This window comes from Coffea arabica, chromosome 2e (genome assembly GCF_036785885.1).
Source record: "Coffea arabica cultivar ET-39 chromosome 2e, Coffea Arabica ET-39 HiFi, whole genome shotgun sequence".
Classification (NCBI taxonomy): Eukaryota; Viridiplantae; Streptophyta; class Magnoliopsida; order Gentianales; family Rubiaceae; genus Coffea; species Coffea arabica.
Window position 1 is genome coordinate 3,022,427 of NC_092313.1, and position 27,750 is coordinate 3,050,176.

Consider the following 27,750-nt stretch of genomic DNA (forward strand, 5'->3'; position numbering starts at 1 on the left):
TATACATTCAAATATATGAAATGTAGTATATAATAATTTAATAATTTAATGAATTCAAATTTTATCAAATGCACTCCTAAACAAATTTGGTAGGAGTGCGCCAACTAAACACCCGCCCGTTGTAGGAAAATTTAAAAAAAAAATGCCATTCATTTAATCAAAAAAGAAAATAAAAAAAGCTTGCCAAAATTTTATTTTATTTTATTTTACCAGTCGCTTGCATTAAAAATGGAAAAGAAACTTGCCAAATACAGAATCTAATTAAACCGGGCGGAAGAGTATTGGATTAGGAGTTTGGACTTGGAGTTAGTCCCTTCAAAAGCCTAAAAACTTTGGGTAAAGAAAATGTCCACCGTTGGAATTCAGCCATATATGAGCTCCAAATGAAATGACGTTATGTATATGGTACCATATTTGGCCCAAGATGGATATCATGGCGTGGACGCAATTGTTTCCGCCCGATTCTCATCCATCGTTGCAGCAGAGCTTGGCCCTTTCATTGTTCCTCAGCACAGCACACGATCCAAATTCCCGCACATCGTACTCAAAAACAGAAGAGAAGGAAGCGACCCAAATTGGGATTCCGTTTCTCCCTTCTCGGGCAAGCAAGCAATCAGAGCCCAAGAAGGCAACCGGGACAATCACCGGACCTCATCTCTGTTTCTGAGGAAGCATAAAATAGTAATCGTACCGCCGCTGTCAGTTACAGTTTCCCTAATTCTTGAACATTCGAGCATATTATGCTTGATGTGCCTAGTGCATTATACTCTTAGTGCCAGATTAAGTTCAATTGGGCTGAAATTTTCAAGCACGTAGAGTATTATCCAACTCGTGAGGAGGTCAGAGTCCGTTCCTGTCCAGCTCAGTTTCTTTTTGGTTGCAACTCCGTTTCCTTTGCTTCGCCCATTATCTACTATGTGCTGGTAATTGCACTAATTCTATCAAACCTCTTTACGAACCAACCAAAAGGCAATACTACTTAATTTAAATGACCATGTAGTTATTCTTGTTAGGAGCGGACAATGTAAGAAAATCCAGGTAACTTCTCGTATCAAGAAATCAGAGGCTGTTACTACGCTGCATAGCAGGAAAGCGAGCAAGTGCATTATATCCTGGATGAATAAACGAATCTTTTTTTCCCCTATTTTGCTATGGAACTTGAGGCGCTGGGTAGTTTTGCCATTTTGGATGATTCCAATTTGGCTGATTTTGTCTCTCTTTCTTTTTTTTTTTTCTGGAAACTTATCTTGGTCAACCGATTTGTCAAATTTCCAAGGGTGGTAATTGATGGGCGCTGTTTGTAGGATGAACAAAACAAGGGGGCACCCATGAGCTGGAGAAATATAGCATGATGATTGTGTTGCGGAAGCCCTACCAAAGTTAAGGTATAACGAGTAAATTATTGTATCTAAAATTGCAAAATGGTAATTCCCAGGAAATATTTGGTGAGGCACACTGGCCTGCTTAAGTACCAATTTCCTAGACAGAATCACCTATATATGCACTTAATTGCACAATAACTCACTACAAATATACCTACAAATATAGCTACTAAATAGACAATAAAATAGAACACCAGAATTTAACGAGGTTCGGCTAATTTGCCTACGTCCTCGGACACTACCGACAATTTAATATTTCACTAGAAGAAATATTACAAAGAGAGAGAAGAAAGCAAGTTATTGGCTCTTGCTTGGTGTACTTGAATTGGTTTGTTTGAGAGCTATTTATAGTTCTCAAACAACCTCTCAAATGTTAAACTTAACCGATGTGGGATTTAGAAATTTAGGCCAAAGAATTCAAAGTCCTCAATTTTGGCTTGAAAAAGTCATCAATTGAGGCTTGGCTTTGAATTCAACAAATCTCCACCTTGGCATAATTTCTAATCCCACCAAAAATACAAATTTTTTTTCCCTCAAATTCGGTGGTGTCTTCAAATGCGTTGTCAAGCGCCAATCTTCAAGTCGTGCACAACATTTATCAAATTCAAACAATGTTGGAATTTGATAGTTGTCACAACCTTCGTAAGCATATCAGCAGGATTCTCCTTGGTCTGAATCTTTTGAAGTAGTATCGTACTATCTTCCAAAATCTTCCTCACAAAATGATACCGTACGTCGATATGCTTCGTCCTTGCATGATAAACTTGGTTCTTTGCTAAATGAATAGCACTCTGACTATCACAATGAACTTTGATAGACTTCTGTCCAATTTCCAATTCATCAAGCAATCCATGAAGCCAAATTGCTTCCTTAACAGCTTCCGTAACTGCCATATACTCCGCCTCTGTAGTAGACAAAGCAACTGTTGACTGTAAGGTAGACCTCCAACTGACTGGTGCCTTAGCAAGTGTAAAAACATACCCAGTCGTTGATTGACGTGTATCTTGATCTCCTGCGTAGTCGGAATCACAATATCCAACTACGCCTTGACCAATCTTCTCATCCCGCTCAAATACTAATCCAACATCTACGGTGTTCAAAATATACCGTAAAATCCATTTCACAGCTTGCCAATGCTCCTTGCCAGGATCATGCATGTACCTGCTCACAACTCCAACTGCTTGTGAAATGTCGGGCCTTGTACACACCATAGCATACATCAAGCTACCCACCGCATTTGCATACGGTACCTTTGCCATATATTCTCGTTCTGCATCATTCTTTGGAGATAACGATGCACTAAACTTGAAATGAGGAGCAAGTGGAGTACTAACAGGTTTAGTCTTTTCATTCATACCAAACCTCTTTAATACTTTACTAAGATACTCTTTCTGTGTCAAATAAAGCCTCCCCAATCTTCTATCTCTACTTATCTCCATGCCGAGAATTTTCTTGGTTTCGCCGAGATCCTTCATTTCAAACTCCCGACTCAAATGAGATTTCAATTTTTCAATCTCACCTTGATCCTTGGAAGCTATCAACATATCATCAACATAAAGAAGAAGATATATGTAGGATCCATCTCGTAGCTTGCGCAAATATACACAATCATCATATTTGCTTCTTGTGTACCTTTGCCCCATCATAAACTTGTCAAATCGCTTATACCACTGTCTTGGAGACTGCTTCAATCCATACAACGATTTGTCAAGCTTGCATACCATCTTTTCTTTACCAGCAACTTTGAATCCTTCTGGCTGAGTCATGTAGATTTCCTCTTCCAAGTCACCATGTAAAAACGCAGTTTTTACATCTAATTGGACAAGTTCCAGATCCAATTGTGCTACCAAAGCCAATAAAATTCTGATGGAGGAATGTTTCACGACTGGAGAAAACACTTCGTTGTAATCAATTCCCTCCTTCTGAGCGTAGCCTTTAGCCACCAATCTTGCTTTGTAGCGAACACCAGACTTGTCAGGAAATCCTTCCTTCTTTGCATATACCCACTTGCATCCGATTGCCTTCTTTCCCTTTGGAAGACTGGTTAGCCTCCATGTTTGATTCTTATGAAGGGAATGTACTTCTTCATCCATTGCAATCCTTCACTTTTCTTTATCCGAACTTTGAGCTGCTTCATTGAAAGTGGCAGGAATATCAACATTTATGGTTGGGGATGCATAGGCCACTATATCAGCAAAACGAGCAGGTTTTCTGATTGTCCTCTTTGGCCTACTGGTTGCAATTGATTCATGTTGCTGTGAAAGTTCTTCAACTGGAACATTTTCTTCAGTTGATTCTTCTTCTACCATAGGAGTCCTTTCATCTACTCCGATATCCACTGCTGGTCTGATAATGCTTCTTTCAAACTCCATCTGCTTAGGAGTGCTCTCCACCTGTTGGGGAGTACTATCATTCTGCTGTACATCTACCTTTGTTAACATGGTAGATTCATCAAAGGTGACATCCCTGCTGAAAACTATCTTTTTCGTTTCGGGACACCAAAGGCGATAACCTTTAATGCCTGTTGTGATCCCCATAAAGAGCGCCTTCTTCGCCCTTGGATCCAACTTTGATTCTTTAACATGATAATATGCAGTAGAACCAAACACATGTAAGGAATCATAATCTGTAGCAGGTTTTCCCGACCATTTCTCTAATGGCGTTTTGCCGCCAATAGCAGTTGATGGTAAGCGATTAACGAGGTGATTTGCATATGCTAAGGCCTCAGCCCAAAATTGTCTGCCCAACTCAGCATTGGACAACATACACCGAACTTTCTCCACCAATGTCCGGTTCATACGCTCTGCCACCCCGTTTTGCTGTGGTGTATCTCTGACTGTGAAGTGCCGAACAATGCCTTCATTTTCACAGACCTCCATGAACGGATCACTAGTGTATTCACCTCCGTTGTCTGTTCGAAGGCGTTTGATCTTTCTTTCTGTTTGAGTTTCCACCATCTTTTTCCACTTGATGAAAATTCCCAATACTTCACTTTTCGCCTTCATAGTATACACCCATACTCTTCGAGAGAAGTCATCGACAAAGGTAACAAAATAATTCTTGCCTCCCAAAGAAGTTGTTTTGGAAGGTCCCCACACATCAGAGTGCACATAATCCAAAATACCCTTGGTATCGTGAATTGCAGTGCCAAATTTTACCCTTGTCTGCTTTCCTTTGACACAATGCTCGCAAAAATCTAACTTGCAAACACTGGCTCCTTTTAATAGTCCTTGATTCATCAGAAGATTCAAAGATTTTTCTCCGGCATGCCCTAAGCGCATATGCCATAATCTGGTTACTTTCAATTCTCGATCATCACTGGAAGCCACGGCCGCTACTTCAACAACTGCATTACCTTGATAGTAATACAAGTTATTATTTTTCCGGATTCCTTTCACCAGCACCAATGCACCTGAAATGATTTTCATCACTCCATTATATGCCGACACCTTGTAGCCCATTGATTCTAGTACTCCCACAGAAATGAGGTTCTTTTTCAATTCTGGCACATATCGGACATCAGTTAGAATCTTAATTGATCCATCCTGATTCCTCAGCCGAATTGAACCAACCCCATTTGTTGCTAATGTGGTCTCATCTGCCGTGTAGACGACTCCACCTTCTTTTTCCTTGAAATCAAAGAACCATTCTCTATTGGACGTCATATGATGGCTACAACCTGAGTCCAATAGCCATGTACTAGAATGACCAGTAGGCATGACAGCTAATGAAAAATCTGAGTTTTGATCAATGCACTCAGATACATTTGAATCCGCAACAGCTTTTTCTTTGTCAGGTCTACCCTTCAGTTTTGGACAGTCCTTCTTCCAGTGCCCTTTCTCTCTGCAAAAGGCACACTCATCTTTACTTAGTCTGGCTCTTGACTTGGATCTTCTTCTCGTCCCCTTTCTCTGGTTTTGTGAGCGTCCTCTAGTTACCAGAGCTTCTGCTGCTCCATCTCTGCTATTTTGCTTGTCTTTTCTTCTGAGCTCATAGCTGTACAGGGCAGAGCTAACTTCACTGAGGGACACCTCAGCTTTCCCATGGAGTAGAGTTGTTTCAAGATGCTCAAACTCCTCAGGAAGAGATCCCAACAACATGAGAGCCAAATCTTCGTCTTCAAATGTCACATCTAAATTCATCAGATCAGTGATTAACTAATTGAAATTAGTGATGTGATCACTTAGAGTTGTGCCAGGAACATAAGTGAAGCGAAATAAACGCTTCTTCATGTTGAGCCTGTTCTGACAATTTTTCTTCAAGAACTTCTCCTCCAATCCAGTCCATAATTTATTTGCAGAGGTTTCTTTTGAGAACACATATTTTTGTTCCCTTGAAAGACACGATCGAATTGTACCACACGCTAAACGATTTAGCGTCCTCCATTCCTTCTCTTCAATCTCTTCTGGTTTCTCTTTTTCGATGGCAATGTCTAGACCTTGATTAAAGAGCGCGTCTAGAATCTCACTTTGCCACATGCCGAAATGACCGGTACCATCAAATGTCTCCACATTTAATTTTGTATTCGTCATAACATTTCTCGCCATAATAGATAATGACGAGCTTGTTGATGCTTGCATTGTAGATGAAGATCTACTTTCGGCCATCTCTACAAATTATATTTAGTAGCTCCTAAATGTAGAGTAACAATAGCCCAAGAAATCTTTTCTGATGTGGAAGATCAGACCATGCTGCAACCACAGAGCATACTAAGAAACCTCGAGCTCTGATACCAATTGTTGCGGAAGCCCTACCAAAGTTAAGGTATAACGAGTAAATTATTGTACCTAAAATTGCAAAATGGTAATTCCCAGGAAATATTTGGTGAGGCACACTGGCCTGCTTAAGTACCAATTTCCTAGACAGAATCACCTATATATGCACTTAATTGCACAATAACTCACTACAAATATACCTACAAATATAGCTACTAAATAGACAATAAAATAGAACACCAGAATTTAACGAGGTTCGGCTAATTTGCCTACGTCCTCGGACACTACCGACAATTTAATATTTCACTAGAAGAAATATTACAAAGAGAGAGAAGAAAGCAAGTTATTGGCTCTTGCTTGGTGTACTTGAATTGGTTTGTTTGAGAGCTATTTATAGTTCTCAAACAACCTCTCAAATGTTAAACTTAACCGATGTGGGATTTAGAAATTTAGGCCAAAGAATTCAAAGTCCTCAATTTTGGCTTGAAAAAGTCATCAATTGAGGCTTGGCTTTGAATTCAACAGATTGGAATGCAGCGAGTCAGGTTTGCTCTTCTACTTTGAGACTGGAGCCTGGAGCCCCAACCAGGGGAAAAGTCTATTTCTGCTGATTTCAATCTTGATCATGAATAACCAACCATTGGACATTTGAAGTCATTAGAAAACTTTTAATCCAAAATGTAGGATCAACAGGATCTATATTCCTGAGCATTCAAAATACATACCTACAAAATGTAGGACCTTAAACTCCATTACGACTTAGCACGTGATAATAGATTGGTTAGTTCAAAATTTATAGGCCGATAATGCTACTTGTTTGTATACAATTAAAAGACATGCAACCTGGTGACAGGCACTGCTCTGTTTGGATTGTAAATTATTTGAGATATTTTTACTATAACACTTTTTGTAATGTGATGTATGTGAGATAAAAAGGTAATTGGGAAGATAAAAAGGTGTGTTGGAAATTGTAATAATGATGTAAACAAATAAATTTTGGCAAATAATTCTCTGTCCAAACAAACCTTAGCATAGTCAATAATCTGAAATTTTTGGCAATTTTCCTACTTAGTTGCTGTTGAAAGAAAATATCATAGAATATGTCCCACCGGCTAGCTGTTTGAAAAGTTATTTAGTGACTCCATTTCCTCCTGGCTAGCTATGTGTCCCACTGTCCTTGGTCTAGCTTTTTAAGAAGAAATGTGTATTTATGCGCTTTTACATTTGCATGTACTGTCTACTCTTTTGTAAATGGATCCATGGAGGCCAAGCTGTCCCCTTCTGTGATTGCAGCTTGTACCCAAGGTCTTCAAACTGAGTTCGTGTGATTGGAGTACCATCACACTGCTACACCTCTCACACTTTATTAGTGGATCTTTTGTAAATTGCTGTTGGACAAAGAGTTTATAATTATTAATGCTTAAAATTTGGGATAATTATACGCATGCACAGAATGTGGTGTTTGTTGCGGTTCTAAATGCGAATACGAATTGTTGGTCTTACTTGTCTTGCTCTTTTTTAGAATGTGTTATTCAAGTATTATCATGCTTTTGCCTCTTTCGTCATCATCAGGCACAGTTAGCAAGGCTTGAGAAGAACCTGAGATCACAAAATCTGGTGAATTTCACTTTTTACTGAGCAATTTCAGATGCCCGTATATGAGATTGTAAATGCCTGATATATGTAGCCAATTTAGATTCAGCGAAGAATTTGTGATATGAAATTGTTATCCTCCTAAGAATGAATGCAACTTTATCACTGAAAAAAAAAACAAAATTTTCAATTTTATAACATATGCTTATTGTGCAACATCCTTCATGTTGACTATTAGGCAACATGATTTATAGTGGAGGCAGCCATGTGATTACAATCGGGCTTCTTACCTTGTGTTCCTTACTTTTCCATGTCAAGTGCCCAAATTCTGGTGCTGTTTGCCGAGATCTTGTTTTAAACGTAACCTTGTAAGATAATTTCTGGTGTACTCCGGTAAAATTTAGCGTTCTTGGATCGACCTCTACAAGAGCACCCCTGAATGGTGAAACTGCAACATGGTAATTTGAGTTGGGAGGACCAACATTGGTGACTGTTCTACGGAGGGTTAGAACTGAAACCTTCGTGTTTTCTGGGAAAACAGGCGAAATAGCTGGGTAGTTTAGGTCACCAGGATTGGCAAAATGTTGAAGGCACTTTCTGTTGGAGAACTTAGCGAAAGCTGTCAGCTGGGAAGGAGTCAAACCCTGTGCACACAAAAACTCAAAGTAATCCTGTGCCCCTATGTCGTAGATCAAGCCTGGATCAAGGGCTTTCGATGGGTTTATATGACCTGCACCGTGGTCATAAGGGGTGGAGGGCACACCTGTGGAGGCATCTTTCAGGGGATGAAAGGTATTGTCGTGGACATAAGCCGTTGTCATGAGTGCTGATTTGATTGCAGCTGGACTCCAGTCAGGGTGCCTGGCCTTCAGCAGTGCGGCAATCCCACTCACATGTGGACATGACATGGAAGTTCCAGACAATATATTGAACCTTGTTCTTCTAGGATCAGTTGGCAAACTTGATGGACCTGTATCACCTGTCCATGCTGCAAGGATATTCACTCCTGGTGCCACCACATCTGGCTTCAGGATCTCCAGTGAGAGGAAATTTGGTCCTCTGGATGAAAAAGCAGCCACCACTGGCGAGGGTTTGATCCCTACCTTGGTCCCAAGAAATAGTAAAGTTGCACTAGCCTTTCGATCCCTTGAAACATAATGTTTAATCAGTTTACCTGTCGTCTCACCAACTGCGACTGCAGGGAGAAGGTGACTATCTGCAACCAGCTCCTCTCCGTTAACGGCAGTATTAGACAGAATCATGCCAACTCCTCCGGCATCTTTCACCACTTGACCCTTCTGAACTCGAGGACTTATGCCCCGGTCGCATATTACAATTTTTCCAGCAACAGCATGGCTGTCCAAAGTTCCTTCTAGGCACAGTGAGCTAGGTGTGGGGCTGCTCGAATTACTTCCTGGGTAAATTATAGGGTATTGCTTCTGTGTAGACAGAGTTCTTCTGCCTCTATAAAGTGAAGTTCCAGTTAAGATTTCACCTGTCCCGAGCTTGACAATGGCTGGAAAGTCTCTGTCCATTGTGCTAGCTCCAACTGTGGTGATCCATGGTGATACATTGGTAAGGCTAACCGGATCAGGCCCTCCATTTCCAGCTGAGCACGAAATAAAAACTCCCTTCTCCATAGCACCGAATGCTGCTACTGCCAAACTGTCACGGTAATAAGATGCAACTCCTCCTCCCAAAGAGATGGATAGAACATTTACTCCATCAGCCACGGCTTGATCAACTGCAGAAAGAATGTCTGAGCTAAAGCACCCTCCAGTCCAGCAAACTTTATAAGGGACAATCCTCGCACCAGGGGCCATCCCTTGTGCAGTGCCATAAGCATAGCCGAAAAGATTTGCACCGTGAACAGCTGAGCCTGCAACTGTTGCAGCAGTATGAGTGCCGTGGCCATCTTGATCCCTTGGGGACTTGTACTCATCTCGTTCATTGATCTTGCCTGAAGCTGCCTCATAGCCGCGGTAGAACACTCTAGCGCCGATTATCTTTCTGTTGCAATGATGCCTGTCAAAAGCACGGCCTATCTCACATTTTCCTTTCCAGTGACCTGGCACTGGTCCCATTTCTGTGTCATTGAAGCTTGGGCTCTCTGGCCATATCCCGGTGTCTAGCACTCCCACAATGACATCACTTTGTGACAGTCTATCAGACCAGACACTTGTACCATATCTGTTTTCGAGCCCAAGGAACAGGGGACTTCTGGTTGTGTGGAGCTGGTATACAGTCTCAGGAAAAACAGCCATCACACCATGTTTTTCCTGCAGTCTCTCCACTTCCTCCTGGTTGAGCCGAGCAGCAATGCCATGAAAAGCAGTATGGTAAGTGTAAATTATCCTATCTTCATCTTCTGAATCATCTACTTTGCTTGGTTTGGAAGTTACAGATTTTACTATGGATGAGTACCACTGCACATGGTCGACAAACAGTGCTGGTTTTGCCCATTTATCGATTTGCACTATGTATGTTGTTGTGGTGGAAGTTTTGTTGCTAGTGCATGTTAAAAAGCTGAAAGCAAGATAGCTTGATACAAAGAGGAGCAACCGTTTGCCTAAAAATGCAACCATTTTCTCTGGTATTTTTGTTGAAAAGGAAGAAATAGGGTTGAAAGAATGAAGAAGAATGGTGGGGGAAGAAGAGGGAACGGAGAAGTGATCTTGGAAATAAAATATCGAGGGTGAGGGACCTTTGGTTCCGTCTCATTGTGCAGGTAATTAAGATGGTAGTTGTCTCATGAATGTCGGTATTCTGTAGTAGGAAGTACGGGGCTTTACTTCTGGCTGGTGATGTGTAGTTATTGGTTATGGTCCTCCCTCTGAAGTCTGAACCAGCCATTTGAGTTGTTCTGCATCTATGCTAGTCTTGCCTGCCTTGCGCGATTATATGATGGTAGCTGCGGGAGTTCTCCTCAGAAACTATTTTGGTGGAAAGTGCACTTTTCATCCTCCTCAATGTTTGGTAGCATGGTTCAAAGTCACGGTCGCGGTCGCGATCGCGGCCCGAAACGTTTCATATCGGTCTCGGCATATCGGTCGCGATCTCGGTGAGACGCAAATTTTAAAGTATTTAATATTGTAAAAATTGTTAATAATATAAAAAAGTATGCTGAATAAAAATAATTAAAAAATAGCAAAAGAAACGGCCAAGTCAATCCGCCGCAGTGTGATTAGGCTGATTTCTCGTATTGACTCGGGATAACTCGGACAGACTCGGTGTGACTCGGCCGAGTCAATCCGTCGCGGTGACGACTCGGCCGATTTCTCGACGAGTCAAGTATTTCGATATCGTTTCGTCACGATATCATATCGGTAAGGGCCGAGACGGTGACGACTCGGCTCGGTCTCAACCGAGACTTCGAACCATGTTTGGTAGTGGGCCGATTTTTATCCCCATTGTTTCGGTAAAAGCACATTTAGTCCCTCATCGTTTCCAAATTAAGGGAAAATTTTTCACAATACTACATCCAATTAAGCGACAAAATCTAGACTAAACCGCAGGCACATTGGTGGAATGGTGTCAGAACCGATCAAGCTCTCACTAGCTCTCCCCTTTTTCCTCAACGACAGTGTACTGTGGAATACGAGCAAAAATGACTATATTAGGGGGATTGACATGATGATGATGATGAACGAATATGTGAAACATCAGGAGTTATCATTCCTGACCCATCGAGAAGGTTAAATCGAATGGAAGAAACGATTAAAAGGTTGCGGAAGGAGAATACTCTGTTGTAGACTATATATTAGGAAGGGTTACTATTCGCAAGTCTTATGTACAGGGATTTCAGGTTCCATCTTTTCACCCCAAAAAAAAAAAAAAAGAAAGATTTTTATCATTATTATTATTTTGGTTCCTCTTTACAACTTTCAACGTAGTACTGAAATACAAATTTTAACGAATCGTGGGTCCAAGTCCAACAATCAACATTATGAAATATCTACCCCCATGAGGGTGAGATCATAGCATGTGGGATAGGGTCCCCCATCGTTCTAGGGGCATAATTTTCAGAAATTTGAGCACTCGTGTTGTTAATGCAAATTCTGCATATTGCCTTTGCGAGAGAGTGAATTGGACCGTCCTGGAACATAATAATGCATCTCAAAGCCTCCTAGACTGGATGGCTAATTGACAACTAGTACAAGATTATAGGTAGCAGAGTACCGGGCAGCAAGGATTGGATGATCTTCTTCTTCATAATTCGTCTCCATCTGCATATCTAATGAAGCAGCTAGGCCAATCAATTTGCTTACCTGGATGCTTTTGATTGAAACTCCCATTCCCAAACCTTTAACCAAAAGTTCTTCAACAGAAAAGAACTTCCCCTCCAATTAGAGAGCAAATAAAACAAGATTTTTTTAAAATCAATTGCTGTAAATAATTTTGCAATAAACATGCAGGAGCCCTTACGTTAGAGTGAATTAGTAGTACAAGGAAATTACAAAACCACCGCTATGCAACAAATTCGACATTAAATGAAGGGGCAGAGTCTCCAAATTCCAAATGATGCAGTAGTGGCCGCAGCAGTTATTAACTCAACCGCAGACAATCTGCTTCTTCTTCCCTCTTCATTCATTCCATGTGACGTCGTCCACTTCTTCCACTGCCTATATCTGAGAGGGCCATCAATGCGTAGCCAGAGTATTCATGATCATAGCTGCAGCAGGGACTATCCCCATCGCCCCCTCATAATGCCATCCAACTCTATTCTCGTCGGGGCTCGTCTTTTGTTAATAATTTAGCGTCTTGGACCCTTTATTCAGTTTTTTTCGCCACTAAAATGGTTCTCGGCAATCACACGTAAATGCTAACAGCTAAATCATGCACGTCATCTGTCGACAACTGTACCTTTTTTTTTAAATCTGCAACAAAATTTTTTTTTCCTGCAACGATAACATTCTTATAACACAATTTATTTTATTCTACTAAGAGGGGAAGTCTAAGAAGGGCTAGCAACCTAATCTATCATATTCTATTGGAAGGGGAGTCCAAGAAAAATGTATAAGAGATTAATAAGTATACAAATCTGACTAGATCAAAGCGGTGTTTTCACACTTCTTTTGAATTTTTTTTTTCATTGCAGGTGGAGTTCGAACCTCTGACTTATAGCTCAAAGAGGGACTTAGACCTTGTTTGATAATTCCATTTAATACTTAAATTTAATGGATTCAGATTTTACTATGTTCAGACACGTTTGATACAAAAAATTAAACATTTGAATTAATTAAGTGGTAGTACTAAATTTTCTAGACAAAACTTGCTCCAAAAAATAAGTGATAAACCATTCGCTTATCACTAAATGTGACATACACTTAAATATATTAGATTTAATATTTAGCTATTCAATAACTTAATAAATTCGAATTTTATATTTTAAATTTTAGATTTCAATTTTTAAATTTCAATTTTATCAAATGCACCCTCAATCCCTTTTCGATGGCCACTGAGCCAAAGCTCGATAATTTTGTCGACAACTGTGCCTGATTCAACAACTTTCGCCTTTAGGACTTCGAAGGAAATGAAGAACGAAGGACGAAGGCAATCAGAAGCCAGTCCCCATTTTAAACGACTAGCAGATGATCACCATGCTAGCGCAGGGTGCTAAATTATAAATATGCCCAGGATAAAATAATAATTATCTATATTGTGTATAAAATAGACTGTATAATATTGTTTTAATTTACTTAGCATTTTACTGAGCATTTGATAATTCTATGATAAAACAAATCAAAATTTCTCACAAGATGCCATGAGACTGGCTTTGGCATGTTCTATGCTACACTATCATTTGAAGGTCCGTGGTGTAATTTGAAAACAAAATCTCCAGCAAGAAGTAGAAGAGAGCTCCAAGAAATGCGTGTCAATACGCCTACCAGACGGATAGGATTTTCGCGACTTTAATGAGGGGACACTTGAAAGCATGGATCACGCCTCAAGCACGTGCAGATTTAGAAGGAGACTATCACGCCTTCTAGGAGGCGCCACCGATAGCGTGGTCTTGGTCTTTCTTTTCCCTTGTACTTGCAAACATTCTTTAGGCAAAGCAATTTCCTTGCCTATACCATACATACGAATTCACCCCAGAACTTTCCCTCTCCCTAGATCCATTCCATCCTTTTCTTTTCCTCAAGAATTAATCCAAAGAAGAAAAATCAAACTCCTCCAATTCCTTTCGCTTCGTTTCCCTCCCAGTTTCTTGAATTCCTAAACGGATAAAATCGTTCTTTTCCATACCGAAGGACCAAATACCTACCGACTTTTATTTGCTGAATTCTGACCACCAGTATGACGTTCGTTGGCAGCCGAGATAGGATGGCCTTCAAGGCTGTCAGCCCATGGGCCTATTTCGGCATCGGATGACATGGGCCTGATGCACTCCCAGACCAGACTGCTGCATTTAGGCCCACTTCCCATTCCAAGCTGCCACACTCTGTCACCTTTCTTCACCCTTCCCTTGGCTTCCATGTAGGCCAACTCATACCACAATGAAGAAGAAGATTGATTCCCAAACCTATGCAATGTCATCAAAGCAGGCTCCATATCCCTTTCTCCAAGTTTCAGACCTTTTCCGATCTCTCCGATAACCGGCTTCCCAGAAGTTGGCAAGCAGAAATGTTGTATCACTGTTTTGAAATTAGGCACGTAAATCTCTGTGGCCTTGTCCATAAACTTCTTCCGAAAGACTGAGACTGCATACCAAATTTGTTCCGTATAAGGCAATATTCTTGCACCAAGAATCGAAATGTTGGACCGTAAAGTTTCTCCGGCCACATGCAGTAAATCCCTCCTCAGCGTAACCCCAGTATGTCCTCTGGAGTCCTCTTCGCGGATGGCGGAATAATAACCCTTGTCATCAAAGGCTCTTTGAGTTCTTTGGCTCAAGAGTAGCTTATATTTGGATGCCCTTTTGGCTTCTCTTCTGTTGGTCAACAAGATTGCAGCACCTCCCATGCGGAAGAGGCAATTTAGGACTATCATGTGTCTTTCTTTTCCGGGGTACCACCCGGTTGACAGAATCTCGGTGCTGAGAATAACAGCATTCCAATTCTTGTGAGTTTTGAGAACGCTTTGAGCCATGTCAATAGCTAATGCACTTGCACTGCAGCCCATACCAGAAACATTGAAGCTCTTAATATCTTCTCTCATGCGATACTTGTTGATAATGATGGATGAGAGAGATGGAGCAGGGCAAAAGCCGCTGCAGTTGACAATTAATACGTCTATATCTCGTGGAGAGAGTCTGGTTTTGGACAAGAGGTCATCAAAGATTGGGAAGAGTGCCATGTGTACTTCTCCAGTGGCATCTTGATGGCTTGATCTGGGTGGGATGTAGTGTAAAGCTGGGGGAAGATAGGTTCGTTCACCCTGTCCTGATTGAATCAAGATTTTAGCCATGAAAGCTCTGCTTTGATGGTCCAAAAAGTCAAACATTTGAGCATGCTCGAGGTAGGTGGAGAAAGGTACCCTGCAGAAACTTGGTGGCTTCAAGCATGAGAAATCCACTAGGTATACTGGTGAATGGCTTGAAGGATAAACTTGGGAACTGCAGAACAGAAGGAGACAACAAAGAGCAATGAAGTGGAATAGTGTTCCCCACTCTTGAAAGAGAAACAGCATTTCCATGCAGGACAAGACGAGAAGAACAACAAATTTCATCAACTCCATTAGTAATTTCAATCCTGATAAGGGAGAGGTGATTAATTAAGCTGCAGGGAGAGAGAAAGAGGTAACGCAGGAATTTTGTGGTTTCAGACTGTAAATATCTGTGGAGATGCGATTATATTAGAATAGGAGGGTGCTGCTATATATATATACACATTTCCATGACTTCACAACGAACGGGTTCCTTCTCTCTGTAAAAGGCGGAGTAAAGCGGATTAAGTGCGTCAGTTAGGACAATGAGATTTGCGCAGTTGGGAAGCAAAATTCATTGCGAGAACAAGCTGTGAAGATTTTGAAGCCTATGCCGAACTCTGAATTCTGAAGGCACTCAGGAATATTCAAGGAAGATTTGATAATATCAGCCTAGTAGTAGCTTTCTTGAGTTATCAATAATTGCACATTGGAAAAAATATATATATTTAAAAACGATCTGATCATAAAGGTTTAAGTGGATACCGTCGCATGCATACTTCGGGCTATGGCTAGCGGTGCCGGTGAAGGAAGGTTCTGCAGTGCATGCACCTTATTAGTTAAGTATTTCTTGACCGACAGGAGGGTATGGTATGCGCTATCCAGTCAACCAGCAACTGTTGACCATGAATATAGGCAAACAACAACAACAAGTGCTCGGCTGATGTGTGAATCATCCAGCCCTCTTTTGGCTACTGATGTCGTATGAATCTTGCGAGGGAGAGACAGAGAGCATTCCTCTATGGATTATTGAATGAATGAATTCTCGTCCGGCTGCTCCAGCAGCTCCACACACGTTTATCAAAATATGTGCATTAATTTTCCAAAAGTCAAACCGCGGAGAGCTGTAGATTGTCTTGATGAAGTACGACTAACGAAAAAAAATTAAAAGTACACAAGCATTAAATGTTGCAGACCTACAGTTGGTCAAACGGATTAATTAGGGAGGAATGATGAGTTGGGTAGCAGCGGGAAGGGAGTCAAAGATCTAGAACACCTCAATTAGTTCTATATGGAAACATTTTATTGTCACATAGGGTAATATAATAATAGTTGGTTTTGTGACCCTCAATTATGGAATTTGGTTTGTGTCTTGGTAATCCTTGAATCTGAATAGACTCAGAAAGAGTTTCGCGTATCATGTAATAATACCATTGAGGCATTGACTGTCTCCCTGCTTAGGTTGTGTTCGTACTCGTATATAATAAGGATTAAGCGTGAGGGAACTAGCTAGAATTAACCAACTATATCAATAAGAGTTTGGTTATAATATTTCTATTGTTTTGAAAGAAAATATAAGATAGAAAACTTGAATTAAACATGTGCACATGTTTGTCCCAAAAATATATATATATATGTCTTTGGAAGTGGTTAACTCTACCTTTCTAGCCCTGTCAAAATAATGATTAGCCACCATAATTTTTTTGGCCACCCTCTCTAACAGGCATCAAACCCGGCTGTTTTGGAACCTGAATTAGAGCATCAACAGGTTCCTTGTGGACAAAAGAGTTCATAATTCTCAGATTGCTAGTGGATGGAGAGAAAAGCCGAATAAGGGTTTTTCAGCGGATGATGGGTCTGCCACTTGCTCGGTTTTATGTTACAGGAGAGGCTGGCGGCCAAAACAATCGAAGGGCGCATTAGTATTACTATTTCAACCACTAAACTTCGGCCTAGTGACTATAAAAAAGGGAGTAAGTCATTATTTGGACCGTAGATCGGGAGTTCGAACTCTCATTACAATAAAAAATTTTGAAATGAGATGTCAGAACACCTCTTTAGTTTAGTTTTAGTCCCTTACGCAACCTTATCAATGCTATAATAGGATAGATTAAATTTACCTACAAATATTCTTACAAATGTTAGAATAGAATAGATTAAGCTTACTTACAAATATTATTTGTTGTTGGAAAAAAGTATTAGTATTACCATCTCTCTCTTGGATTTGACAAATTTTATGTCCTCGTAATGCCCATTTAATAGGTCGACCATTAAGTTTTACGTGAACACTGATTGCATGCGCAAAGCTTCGATCGGGTGAACCGTGCTAACTGGCCAATTCTGGTTTGTTTTGGTTCTGGGCCTCCTGGCTGCTCAAAACATAACGGGGTTCCAAACGGCCCAGAATCCAAAAACGGATGCGTTCGATCTATTTATGTTTGCCTTTGGGGCATTTTGGACGCCAAGCCCGTTAGACTCGGAGTGGTGAGTATCCGTTGGGCTGGGCCACTTGCTATGCCCCCCTTTTTTCTTTGGTCAAGATACTTTGCCTTTACTTGTTTTATGTTGTTGTATCAGCTTCGTCCTATCTCATGAGTTTTTGAAGAACTGTATAATACATTCTTTTCCTGATTAACTTTGCTCAAGTGTACTTCAGTTCAATACGCGTACATTTTTTCCAATTGTGATAAGAGTTGGGATTTAATATGTTGATACTTAAAAAAGAGTTTTGCAAGTAGCGTTCCCATTAACCTTTTTCAAGTGAAGCTCAAATTATTTAATGTCATTAATTCCAATTAATTAATGAAGGGTGCCCAAATTTCAAAAATTACTTGCAGGGTATCTTTCCCGATCAAGATTATTAATCTCGTTATAATTGCACGTGTTCTCAATGTACTTTTTTTTTTTTTTTTTTTGTCAGCAACGATACATTTGTATAACCTACTCTATCCTAATCTAGGGGGAGGGAGAGCCTAAGGAGGCTGTGGGTATACAGACCTAACTAGACCAAGGGAGTGATCTGGCACAACCCTTAGATTTTTTTCTCAATGTACTTGCAAATGGCATTATTATATCTTGACATCGTGTTAACATCTTTTCTCTATTTGGCATTATTATATTTAATGCTGATAAATCCTAGACATGTTTGGCTGGCTGCATCTGCAAAAAGAATGTACTTGTATATGACTGAAGTTCGTCTTATGATTTCCTTGCTTGATCGCATTTGATGAAGAAATAGAAAATGTATTCCGATTGATTAAAGGAATTGAGGTGATCTATGAAAGGAAAACCCTAATACCTTTTTAAGCAGCCATGTGAGTACTGAATTAATTAGTGATGATCAACATTGGCACAGTTAGCGTACGTGCAATAAAATGAGACTTGAAAAGATGATGGCATCGGAACTTAAAAAAAAGTTACAAACACTGTTTGGAAGAATGAAAAGATGAAATAGACGACGGTGATCAAGCTTTGTACTTAACACTTATTGGTCGCTTAATCCTGTTTATATTTGTTGTAAATGAGCGTAATATTGGAAGGATGTTTGAAGTAAAAGATTTGTGTGGCAGTGGAACCAAGAAAAAGATTTGTAAGTATTGATTGTAGTTTTCAAGCTTAAGATCTCAATAGCTGATGATGATTCTGTGATTTCTAGAGCGCATTGAAAGCGTTTATCTTGTCATCATTCAGGTAAATATTTGGTGCTTGCTCTAATTTCATCATGAGCTTCTTTCTTTCTTTCTTTCTTTTGGCTGGTCGTGCCAAGTCGTTGTCTCTTTTTTGAATATAAATGAAAAACAATTATTAAGATTCATCGAGTCTATAAGGGATAGATGATATTTATCATTTTCTTGGTTCCAACTTAATTACGTAGCCATATTTTCCTCCTGGTCTCTATTTGTGTAAAAATGCTACTACTATTTCTTTTTCCCAACTATATATATATATATATATATATATATATATATATATATATATATATATATTATGTAACAATTTTCATTCCATAGACTTCAAAGCCAGCCTTCAATATGTAGCTAATCTGTTTCTTGCCAATATATATATGTATAGTGTGTGTGTGTGTGTCGCATAATCCGGAAATTAAAGTGATTCGTTCTCACGTCTCGCACCTAATTACTACTAATTACGCGCTGTATGTATATTTGAAGATCAAGTTCATCACGTAACTTTCACTTGAAACTGTGATTTTATGTTGCTTAAGCTACCAACAGCCGACGCAATGTAGCAGATGATACACTACTGACATTTGATTTACCATGGTTGGAACCCCATTATGAATAGCATGACTACTACTCAAACGGGCAAACCCCAGAAGAAGAAGATATCCCGATGACAAGCTTCGAGACAAATCTCCCTGTTTCTTAGTTCCCCAAAAGAAAAAAACAAACCAAAAAAAAGAAAAAGAGAGAGACAAATCTCCCTGTTTCTCTCTGATCCCCTCTGTGTCAAACGAAATTGGCCAGACAAGTACGACACGACCGGCCATAACCTAGTCGAGCGAGTACATACTCAGATCAGGGACAAACCGTCTATGATTGAGATAAGGTGACCCCGTGAAAACAATAATTGCAATTTGTAGCTCCAAAATTAAACAGGAAGAAGAAGCACACGAACAATCCCATCGCAGCACATCTCTACATTAGCTTTCCTTCCAACCCTTTATTATTAAGTTTTTTTTTCTTTTTTTTTTGGGGGAGAGAAAAGAGGGGGGGGGGGTCTTTAACGCTCAAAGAATCTCTTCCTTCTCCTTTACCAGTAATTACTAGTCCCCACCCCACCACTACAAAAAGATAAGGTGCGAACCGATTAAGAGATCACTCAGAAGCACATTATGGCTAACCCTTTTAACTACGACCACTACTGCTTTTCTTGCACGGTCTTATCACTGCTCATTTCGCTGCATGCGGCGGCTACCATTGCGAGCCAAGTGCAGGCGAATAGCGCAACAACTCCACCTCTTCCCATCCTTCCGCTGCCTTCCTATTCTCAACTGAAATGGCAGCAGAGAGAAATCATCATGTTTTTCCACTTTGGAGTCAACACATTCACGGACTCCGAGTGGGGCACCGGGCAAGAAAACCCGGCCATCTTCAATCCAACAGTCCTAGACGCCGCCCAGTGGGTTGATACGGCCGTTCAAGCTGGCGTTTCTCTGGTCATACTTACTGCTAAACATCACGATGGCTTTTGCTTATGGCCCTCTAAATACACCGATCATTCCGTCATCAGCAGCCCTTGGCGAAATGGCAAGGGGGACGTCGTTCAAGAGCTTGTCAATGCAGCCAACCCTCGCGGGGTGGACGTCGGATTGTACCTTTCTCCGTGGGATCGTCATGATCCAAGATACGGCAAGAATAAGGAGTACAACGAATACTACCTGGCTCAGCTACAAGAATTACTACGCAAGTGAGTCGATACGCTCGCTTTTTCAGAACTGTTTCGGTTTGATTTTTATGGGTTTATTTGTTTGATTATTATTATTGTTGTTGTGACTGGGCGATGACAGATACGGAAGTGTGAAGGAAATATGGTTTGACGGAGCCAAGGGTTCCAATGCACCAAACATGACGTATGATTTCGGCGACTGGTTTTCATTGGTGAGGGAACTGCAGAGCTCCATCAACATATTCTCGGATGCTGGTCCGGACGTCAGGTGGGTCGGAAATGAGCAAGGGTTCGCCGGAAGCACATGCTGGTCCACCATTAATCGAACTGCCTTATCAATTGGCAATGCTAGTATCGTCGGGTAAGTAAACTCTTACATGATAGTAGTTCCATCTAGCTATCTCCCTTTCATTAAAAAAAAGAAAAAGAAAAAGAAAAAAGAAGCTAATTAATCTACGAGATTTAGAATCTTTAGAATCAAAGAGGCAGACCATCCATCTTTAACTTTGTTTCCAGCCAAATATTTGATGATTTTGTCAATAATGAATAACACTTGGAATTTAGTGCGAGACAATCATGCAGAGAATCTCCTTGTCTTTTCTCTATTCTAGATGATGAGTTATTGACAAGGTAAACATGTCCAGTATCTTGACCTTTACATTACGATTGAAAAAAAGTATTCTTAAATTCTCGCTCAGATTATTATTATTATTATTTGTAGGTGTTATTATTATTAATATTATGATATTATTTGTACAAAACCAAAACATTTCTGTTGATGCCATCAACAGAAATGAATAGTAATATTTCTAGCTTGCAGTCAAAACATCATGGATTTTAACCCATAACTTTAAACATTAATGTTATTCATGATTAACGGCATTATTTTTCTTATCCTGCACAATCAATAATCCAGTCTTAGCCATTAATCACTGTTATACAATCAGTAAACATCAGAAGAATTGACATTGACAGTGCGAACACGGCACTAGAAAATAAGAAGCTAAGAAGATGCCGGGACTGGGGAGTAACATTTACGATAAAAGTAACGTAAGATCCACAAAAGAAAAAAGATACATTTTTTTTTTTTTTTCCAAATCGAATCGAATAATGCTTATTTTTCGATAATAAAATGGTGCAGTTATCTCAACACCGGCGATCCCAAAGGCACCGACTGGCTACCTCCCGAGTGCGACGTCTCAATTCGAACCGGGTGGTTTTGGCATAAATCCCAATCCCCCAAGCCACTCCACCAACTCCTTCAAATTTACTACAATTCCGTCGGAAGAAATTGCGTCTTACTCCTTAACGTGCCCCCTAATCCCACAGGCCTCATTTCCGAAAGCGACATTCTGAGGCTCAGAGAATTTAGAAAAGCAGTTGACACCGTATTCTCCTCCAATCTGGCTGAAAACTGTTCCGTTACTGCCAGCAGCCAACGAGGAGGTAAAGGAGGCGGTTTTGGCCCAGAAAACGTCGTGGACGGGGACCACCTGTGGACGTACTGGGCCCCCAGTGACGATGACGACGACAAAGAACATCACTGGATAGAATTCAGAGCCTCCGACGGACCGCTGAGATTCAATGTGGTTAGGATTCAGGAAGCGATCGGGTTGGGGCAGAGGATCCGACAGCACGAAGTGTACGCGGATGGGAAGAGGATTGCCAGCGGAACGACGGTGGGCCACAAGAGGCTGCACAGGCTGGAAAAGGGTGCGGTGCACGCTCTCAGCGTAAAGATAAAAATCACGGGATCACGGGCAACACCCTTGCTATCTTCTGTGGGTCTGCATTTTGATCCCTTTTGGCACCCAAATCCAAATGGCAAGCCTCCATCCAAATTCGTCCATTAGTAAGAAAAAGATATGTCGTCTGTGCGAAGAGGCCGCTGAAACCTCTGTTTTAACTGCGGGCGGACCTTATGATGGATGGATGCATCCATTATCTCTGTGTACCGGGCCTTTTGGCCTCCATCCAAATAATTATTAGTATATACGAGGGTTCCGTTCTATGATGAATTATGTGTTGTAAAATGACGGAAGGGGCAAACAATTGCTTTCGACACACACCTATAATCATCGTTACAAGGACTAAAGCAAAACAATCCCGTGGGAATCCAGGAGCCTGTCATCCAGGCTTTGTACTCTCCAACCGCAATATTTGAGACAAACAGATTCATGCATGCTGTTATCGAATGTATTATACAAGTTCTTACAACAACATTGACAGCGCCCTTGCCAACAAAAATCCGAGCACATTCCTCAACCCGTTGTTGAACTAGAGGGGTCAAAGTATTACAGTAAATCACAGAATTCTAAAGCGGCTTTGTGTTGAAATTGAAACATGTGCATATAAAGCTTTTGTAGGCACTCACCAGTCTCCATTCACCAATAACTTGTCTGAACTGTACGCTTGTGAGCCGCTGCAGCTTACTATGCTTGTATTGTACCCCCCCCAAAACAAAACTGCACCTACTGCTGCCTGCCACCGCAACGATGACAAGCAGTAGCGAGTTCGCACAACCGATTGATGACACGGACTTGGACAAATTTCATGCTGATGAGCAAGAATTTTTCACTGGCGGCTTTGGCCGTCTTGTTCTTCAACATCTTGTCGTCCACTTTTTAGCTGAATTCTTCGTTCCTATGTGCATAACCATTTGGCATATACTCATAACAGGGAAAAAAAAAAAAAAAGGGAGAATGATTGTGGAGATCTCACCAAACTAAATAAATAAATTAGAGCAACACGTCACCCCCATTTCACTGATATTCTGGTTCTGTCATAGCTGACAAAAAGGCAACGACCTTTTGCAATTCTGTGAATTTTACTGGGGCTTTGTTCAATTCTGCCATGAAGCATGTCCTCCTCATTTAGGAGTCATTACTATTAACAAAGATACGTCAGTCACACGGACACCTTTTCCTCTTCTGAACATTTTTCTGTTTCTGTGAGTAAATTGGAACAAGTACAAAATTCACCGAAGGATTTCGAATATGAAGGGAAATAGGGAAAAAAAAAAACATAAAGATAATCAATAAACAGTTCTTGATGATTCTCAAAGTTTCATCAGTAAGTGGGAGATGCCAAGCAATCAAGTTACCCACAGTTGACAATGTGAAACTGCAACACGTAAATGTCTTGGCCCTTATAGAAAACCCTCGATACCTCGTCCTGCTTGTACTTCTCTATATATGAGCAAGGCTTCTTCCATAACTTTTGCTTGAGCCAATAACTGAGCTCTCTTTTTTCCTGACGGGTGAGTAGAAAGATAATCCCGTAGTGCTGATTCACCCGTTACTTTACCCAGCTTCTCAAACACCCTGGGAGCCACTCGAGGATCATACCCTGCCGAAGCCATTAAAAGTAGACCAATGTAATCTGCTTCCATCTCCATCCTACAAGGGAACGTAAATGTAAGTGACAACAAGTTGTACAAGGTTATCAAAGGCAAGAAATGAAAATACAAACCTGGCAGATTAATCAGCAAGTAATGCCTAGCCAATTAAAATTCAATCACAAGTTTGCATTATTTTGGTCACCAGTGGTGCAGCAATACTTCAGACTTCAGAGAGTAACCAAGACATAGACTGAATGCAGTTGTTAAGAAGTTTCTCCAGAGCTTTCAATATCTATAAGAATGAAGACACAATTGTTCTTCTTTCCTAGTGGTCCCAAGAAGTTTGAGCCATAAAACATATTCAAGTTAAGTTAAATACAGTCAAAATCTCTCAGTCAAAATCTCTCAATCACCTTTATCTGGTTCAAGAATCTCAAAGATTAAAGTACTTCTCTCCCATGCTATATACCCCGCCTCTCCCTCCCTGTTTGTTGCACTTGAACGCCATAAATATATAGAACATAACTCCATGCCTCCCAGTGCTTTTCCACTCTTCTCTTATACTTCTATGTGCCACAATTCGTTTTTCTGTATACAAGAAGGTTAGTCTTGGTCTCTTTTGTTTTACAATTTTATTAGAAATTGTTTGTGAATGAAGTCACATGCAGCAAGACTAACTTAAGGTAATGTGGCTCAACAACTGTGATAGATGAGGTACTCAATGAAGATCTAGATTAAAATGCACTATACAATGTCCTGTATTACTAAATAGTTTCCTGAACTCGTATCCTGCCAAATGAACTGATTACTGACAGGTTAATTCTGAAAATAGCTTGTTACCCATCTTCCAAAACAACAACTTACAAGAATATAGTCATATACAGATTATAACACAGTATTTAAAGGGAAAAATGGGTATAGCTAAACTGATAGCTGGCACGACAAGGCTCCCTCTATCAAACAATTCTAAGCATGTATAGGCAGGGAGAGTGAGAAAATACCCTGTTTCTTACTTTCCAAACATTTAGCATTCAGTATGAGCTAGTGGAAAGAAAGTACAGATTCAACATTTCTCCACAAACCTACCACATAGACCAATATAACTCTTAGTATTTGGAATGGCAGTCCAAAAGTAATCAATCTACAGAAATGGTTCTCATATATATCAGACAGCATTCCTAACAAAAACTGGAAAATCCTATGTTATTCCCAGGTACATAAATAGAGATAATAAGACGTGTGAGAGAAAGGAAAAAGCAAAGAGCACAGCAATAAGAATAGCAACCAAAGCATCACATTAACTGAAGCCAAAGGCTTGTCTCTAACAAGGTTTCAGTTGCAAGCATGGTTCGCCATCGCGGGTCGCGGTCGCGTCGCGGTCTCGATTGTTCCACATCCGTCGCGACATATCGGTTGAATATCGGATGATACGAACATTATAACACATTAAAGTTTCCAAAAATTTTGAAAAATTATTAAAATTAGAAAATATTAAAAAAGACATAATTTAAAAAAATATCGGAGTCGACTCCGAGTTGACTCGGGTATATCGGCCGATATCATGCATCACGGATTCGAATCGGTCAATATCGGTTGAGTCAGAGCGAGTCATCGCGGATATGGTGATATCCGCGTTTCGGGTATCGGTATCGGAACGGTAGGGACCGTTCCGGTTACGACTCGGCCGAGTCGTCTCGGACTCGGCCGAGTTGGCGAACCTTGCAAGCCTAAGACATTTACATCTCAAAAGCATGGCACCTTTCAGTATCCATAATGCACGTAAGGATAGTATGTAAACAAGCAATCAAACATATAGCTCAAAAGGTCACCATCTGCAAAATCAAATTTTTAGGCACATATGTTGGCATCACTGATAGGGAGCTCTTGAATCTTAGGACAATGCAAAAAGTTATAGAGATATGACATGATGTGAGAACCCAGTGTCCTTAGCACAACAATAACGATGTTAGCAAATCAAACTTTGAAGCTTTTATATTAAAGAAAAGCTGCCATACAAATCGTACACATTAAACATTTACCTCCTTGAGAAAGGAAGCCGTAGGAAAAGATTAGACATTGTATTGACAACATCAGGCATGACAAATTGATATAAAATCAATTGCACAATCGCAAACCACAGGTTTTTAGTAATTCCTTCAGCAGCATGTCTAGCCACAGCATGAGCAACCTATCGAGCAAAAGGTTTCAGCTAATTCAGAACAACTTGATTAAATGTGCTAAGAGAAACAAAATTACAATTCATTAAATATGCCAAAAATACAAAATAATACTAATTGATTAAATGTGCGAAAAGCACGAAATTATACCTCATGTCCAAGTATAGTTGCAATCTCAGCATCAGTTCTAAAATGCTCAAGCAACCCCGTGAAAACTACAATCTTACCACCAGGCAAACAAAATGCATTCACAACAGGTTCATTAACCACCAAAACCTCCCAATTTAAACCCTCCAAATGTCCAGTTGCAGGTGACTTCCCCTTCTCTTGACCGCTCTTCCGGCTTTGTTGGACCCACTTATCATCAAGGATCTCATCCTCCCTGTTCCATTTCCCTTCAGTGGTAGACATATTATCACTCAATGCCATCAAGGTCTCATGTCCACTGTTCTCATCTGGCTCATATGCATGGTCAGATGCATAGCCAGGATCAGTCCACACGTGCTCCTTGCTCAGCCCTCGTTGCAGAGCCTCGATGAGGTCTTTTGCAATCAACCTCACTCTAACACTCTCCGGGTGGATGGGTGGCAGAATTTTCCCCTTGAACGCCTTTTTCATGTCCTGGAACTGATGCTCCCCAAGCTGTCTCTCAAGACCTTTGGACAAAAGCACAAAATGGGTTCTTTTGGTATAAGGAACAGTTTCCAAGTTACCAAAATAAACAGTAATCACCACCCCTGAACCCACCAAAATCACAATGAACACATTTCTTGGATTCTGAAACCATTTTTTGTACCCTCGGGGCCGAAAGTGATAAATTTGGTGCCGATCAACATAGTAATATCTTCTTGCCCCACCTAAAGAAGGGCGGCACTGATTTTGCTTGAGCCCCAATTGAAAACCTGAGTTTCTGAAAATTGGTGCACAAAGGCCAAATCCGTTAGCCCTGGATGTGTTACCGGTGGAAGTATAAGAAGCATACTGTGGCTGGTAGGGCTTTGGAAGGGAGTTTGTGATCGGGCTTTTGGGCACAATCTTAGTAGTGAAGGTCTTAAAGGCATCAACTAATCTAGATCTTCTGTACCATGCCATGGTGTCGCAAATTGCAATAAATGGGCATTAATCAGGTCACAAAATCATCTTCTGAGGGTTTTGTTGAGAACAAATTGAGAAACTCGGATATGAAGAGGGGAAGAAGAGAGAGAGAGGAATTGGAAGGTCAAAAATGGGAACTTGAGGGAAGGGCTTTAAAATTTAATATTTTGTGATGTTTTGGGACGTAAAAGAGTGGAGTGGGTGACCGTGGAGAATGATGCATTGAGGAAATCAGGGGGACGAGTCTGGAAGACTGGAACTGTGTATCGACCAGTTCGGATGTTGTCCCACGTCCGTAGGAGAAGCAACTAGTATAAAGCAGCGGGGAAAAGAAACGAAGAAAGAAACTCTTCTTGCTAGTGCCCGGCAGCCGTAATATCCTACGTGCCTTTTTTTTTTTTTTTAAATTATGGTCATTGTAGTGTAAAGAAACTCTTTTAGAGCAGTATTATAAATTTATAAATAATCAACCATTCTCAATAACTCCAGTCCGTGCAAATTCAAGGAAAGGAGCAGTGTGCCTCCTCATTCGATCCTAGCACAGAAGTACCCATCTGAGTTTTTTCTGCAACAGCACAAGTTTAGAGTAAGAATTTGCAGTAAATGGCTTGTTAGAAGAATTTGCTCATATCAGTTTTGGCAGAACTTTTATTTTTCTTTATTATCCGAAACTG

General features: G+C 40.5%; 4 protein-coding genes and 1 long non-coding RNA gene across 6 annotated transcripts; 1 reads left to right on the plus strand and 4 right to left on the minus strand.

Moving 5' to 3' along the window:
* Positions 1 to 7,856: 7,856 nt before the first annotated feature.
* Positions 7,857 to 10,497, minus strand: LOC113730131 (subtilisin-like protease SBT1.3). The gene has a single exon (XM_027254623.2). The coding sequence runs from the start codon at positions 10,273 to 10,275 to the stop codon at positions 7,939 to 7,941; it is 2,337 nt and encodes a 778-aa protein (XP_027110424.1). The 5' UTR covers positions 10,276 to 10,497; the 3' UTR covers positions 7,857 to 7,938.
* Positions 10,498 to 13,373: 2,876 nt separating this feature from the next.
* LOC113730132 (3-ketoacyl-CoA synthase 5-like) lies at positions 13,374 to 15,733 on the minus strand. The gene has a single exon (XM_027254624.2). The coding sequence runs from the start codon at positions 15,368 to 15,370 to the stop codon at positions 13,955 to 13,957; it is 1,416 nt and encodes a 471-aa protein (XP_027110425.1). The 5' UTR covers positions 15,371 to 15,733; the 3' UTR covers positions 13,374 to 13,954.
* A 4,061-nt stretch (positions 15,734 to 19,794) lies between these two features.
* On the plus strand, positions 19,795 to 22,482 carry LOC113730133 (alpha-L-fucosidase 1-like). Its single transcript, XM_027254625.2, has 3 exons — positions 19,795 to 20,485; positions 20,586 to 20,825; positions 21,606 to 22,482. The coding sequence occupies exons 1-3, from the start codon at positions 19,911 to 19,913 to the stop codon at positions 22,315 to 22,317; spliced, it is 1,527 nt and encodes a 508-aa protein (XP_027110426.1). The 5' UTR covers positions 19,795 to 19,910; the 3' UTR covers positions 22,318 to 22,482.
* A 141-nt stretch (positions 22,483 to 22,623) lies between these two features.
* Positions 22,624 to 22,978, minus strand: LOC140036503 (uncharacterized). The gene is made up of 2 exons (XR_011840065.1): positions 22,839 to 22,978; positions 22,624 to 22,741 (listed from the first exon to the last, which is right to left on the minus strand). It is a non-coding gene; the product is annotated as an uncharacterized lncRNA (long non-coding RNA).
* A 332-nt stretch (positions 22,979 to 23,310) lies between these two features.
* Positions 23,311 to 27,391, minus strand: LOC113730134 (mitochondrial metalloendopeptidase OMA1). 2 transcript variants are annotated; one of them, XM_027254626.2, is made up of 4 exons: positions 26,132 to 27,391; positions 25,844 to 25,992; positions 23,572 to 23,862; positions 23,311 to 23,412 (listed from the first exon to the last, which is right to left on the minus strand). In XM_027254626.2, exons 1-3 carry the CDS (start codon positions 27,071 to 27,073, stop codon positions 23,613 to 23,615), a joined length of 1,341 nt encoding a protein of 446 aa, XP_027110427.1. In that variant the 5' UTR covers positions 27,074 to 27,391; the 3' UTR covers positions 23,311 to 23,412; positions 23,572 to 23,612. The 2 variants fall into 2 exon arrangements, with proteins under 2 accessions (XP_027110427.1, XP_071934242.1); XM_072078141.1 differs by lacking the exon at positions 23,311 to 23,412 and having other exon boundaries at positions 23,496 to 23,862.
* Between the last annotated feature and the right edge of the window lie 359 nt (positions 27,392 to 27,750).

Bases quoted from the DNA above. Each gene is read 5' to 3' on its own strand.
- LOC113730133 (XM_027254625.2), top strand. From the start codon at position 19,911: ATGGCTAACCCTTTTAACTACGACCACTACTGCTTTTCTTGCACGGTC. The intron at 20,486-20,585 runs GTGAGTCGATAC...GGGCGATGACAG, and splicing joins CTACAAGAATTACTACGCAA to ATACGGAAGTGTGAAGGAAA. The intron at 20,826-21,605 runs GTAAGTAAACTC...AAAATGGTGCAG, and splicing joins GGCAATGCTAGTATCGTCGG to TTATCTCAACACCGGCGATC.
- LOC113730132 (XM_027254624.2), bottom strand. From the start codon at position 15,370: ATGGAGTTGATGAAATTTGTTGTTCTTCTCGTCTTGTCCTGCATGGAA.
- LOC113730134 (XM_027254626.2), bottom strand. From the start codon at position 27,073: ATGGCATGGTACAGAAGATCTAGATTAGTTGATGCCTTTAAGACCTTC. The intron at 25,993-26,131 runs GTATAATTTCGT...TTTGCTCGATAG, and splicing joins CAACTATACTTGGACATGAG to GTTGCTCATGCTGTGGCTAG. The intron at 23,863-25,843 runs GTAAATGTTTAA...GTTCCCTTGTAG, and splicing joins CGGCTTCCTTTCTCAAGGAG to GATGGAGATGGAAGCAGATT.
- LOC113730131 (XM_027254623.2), bottom strand. From the start codon at position 10,275: ATGGTTGCATTTTTAGGCAAACGGTTGCTCCTCTTTGTATCAAGCTAT.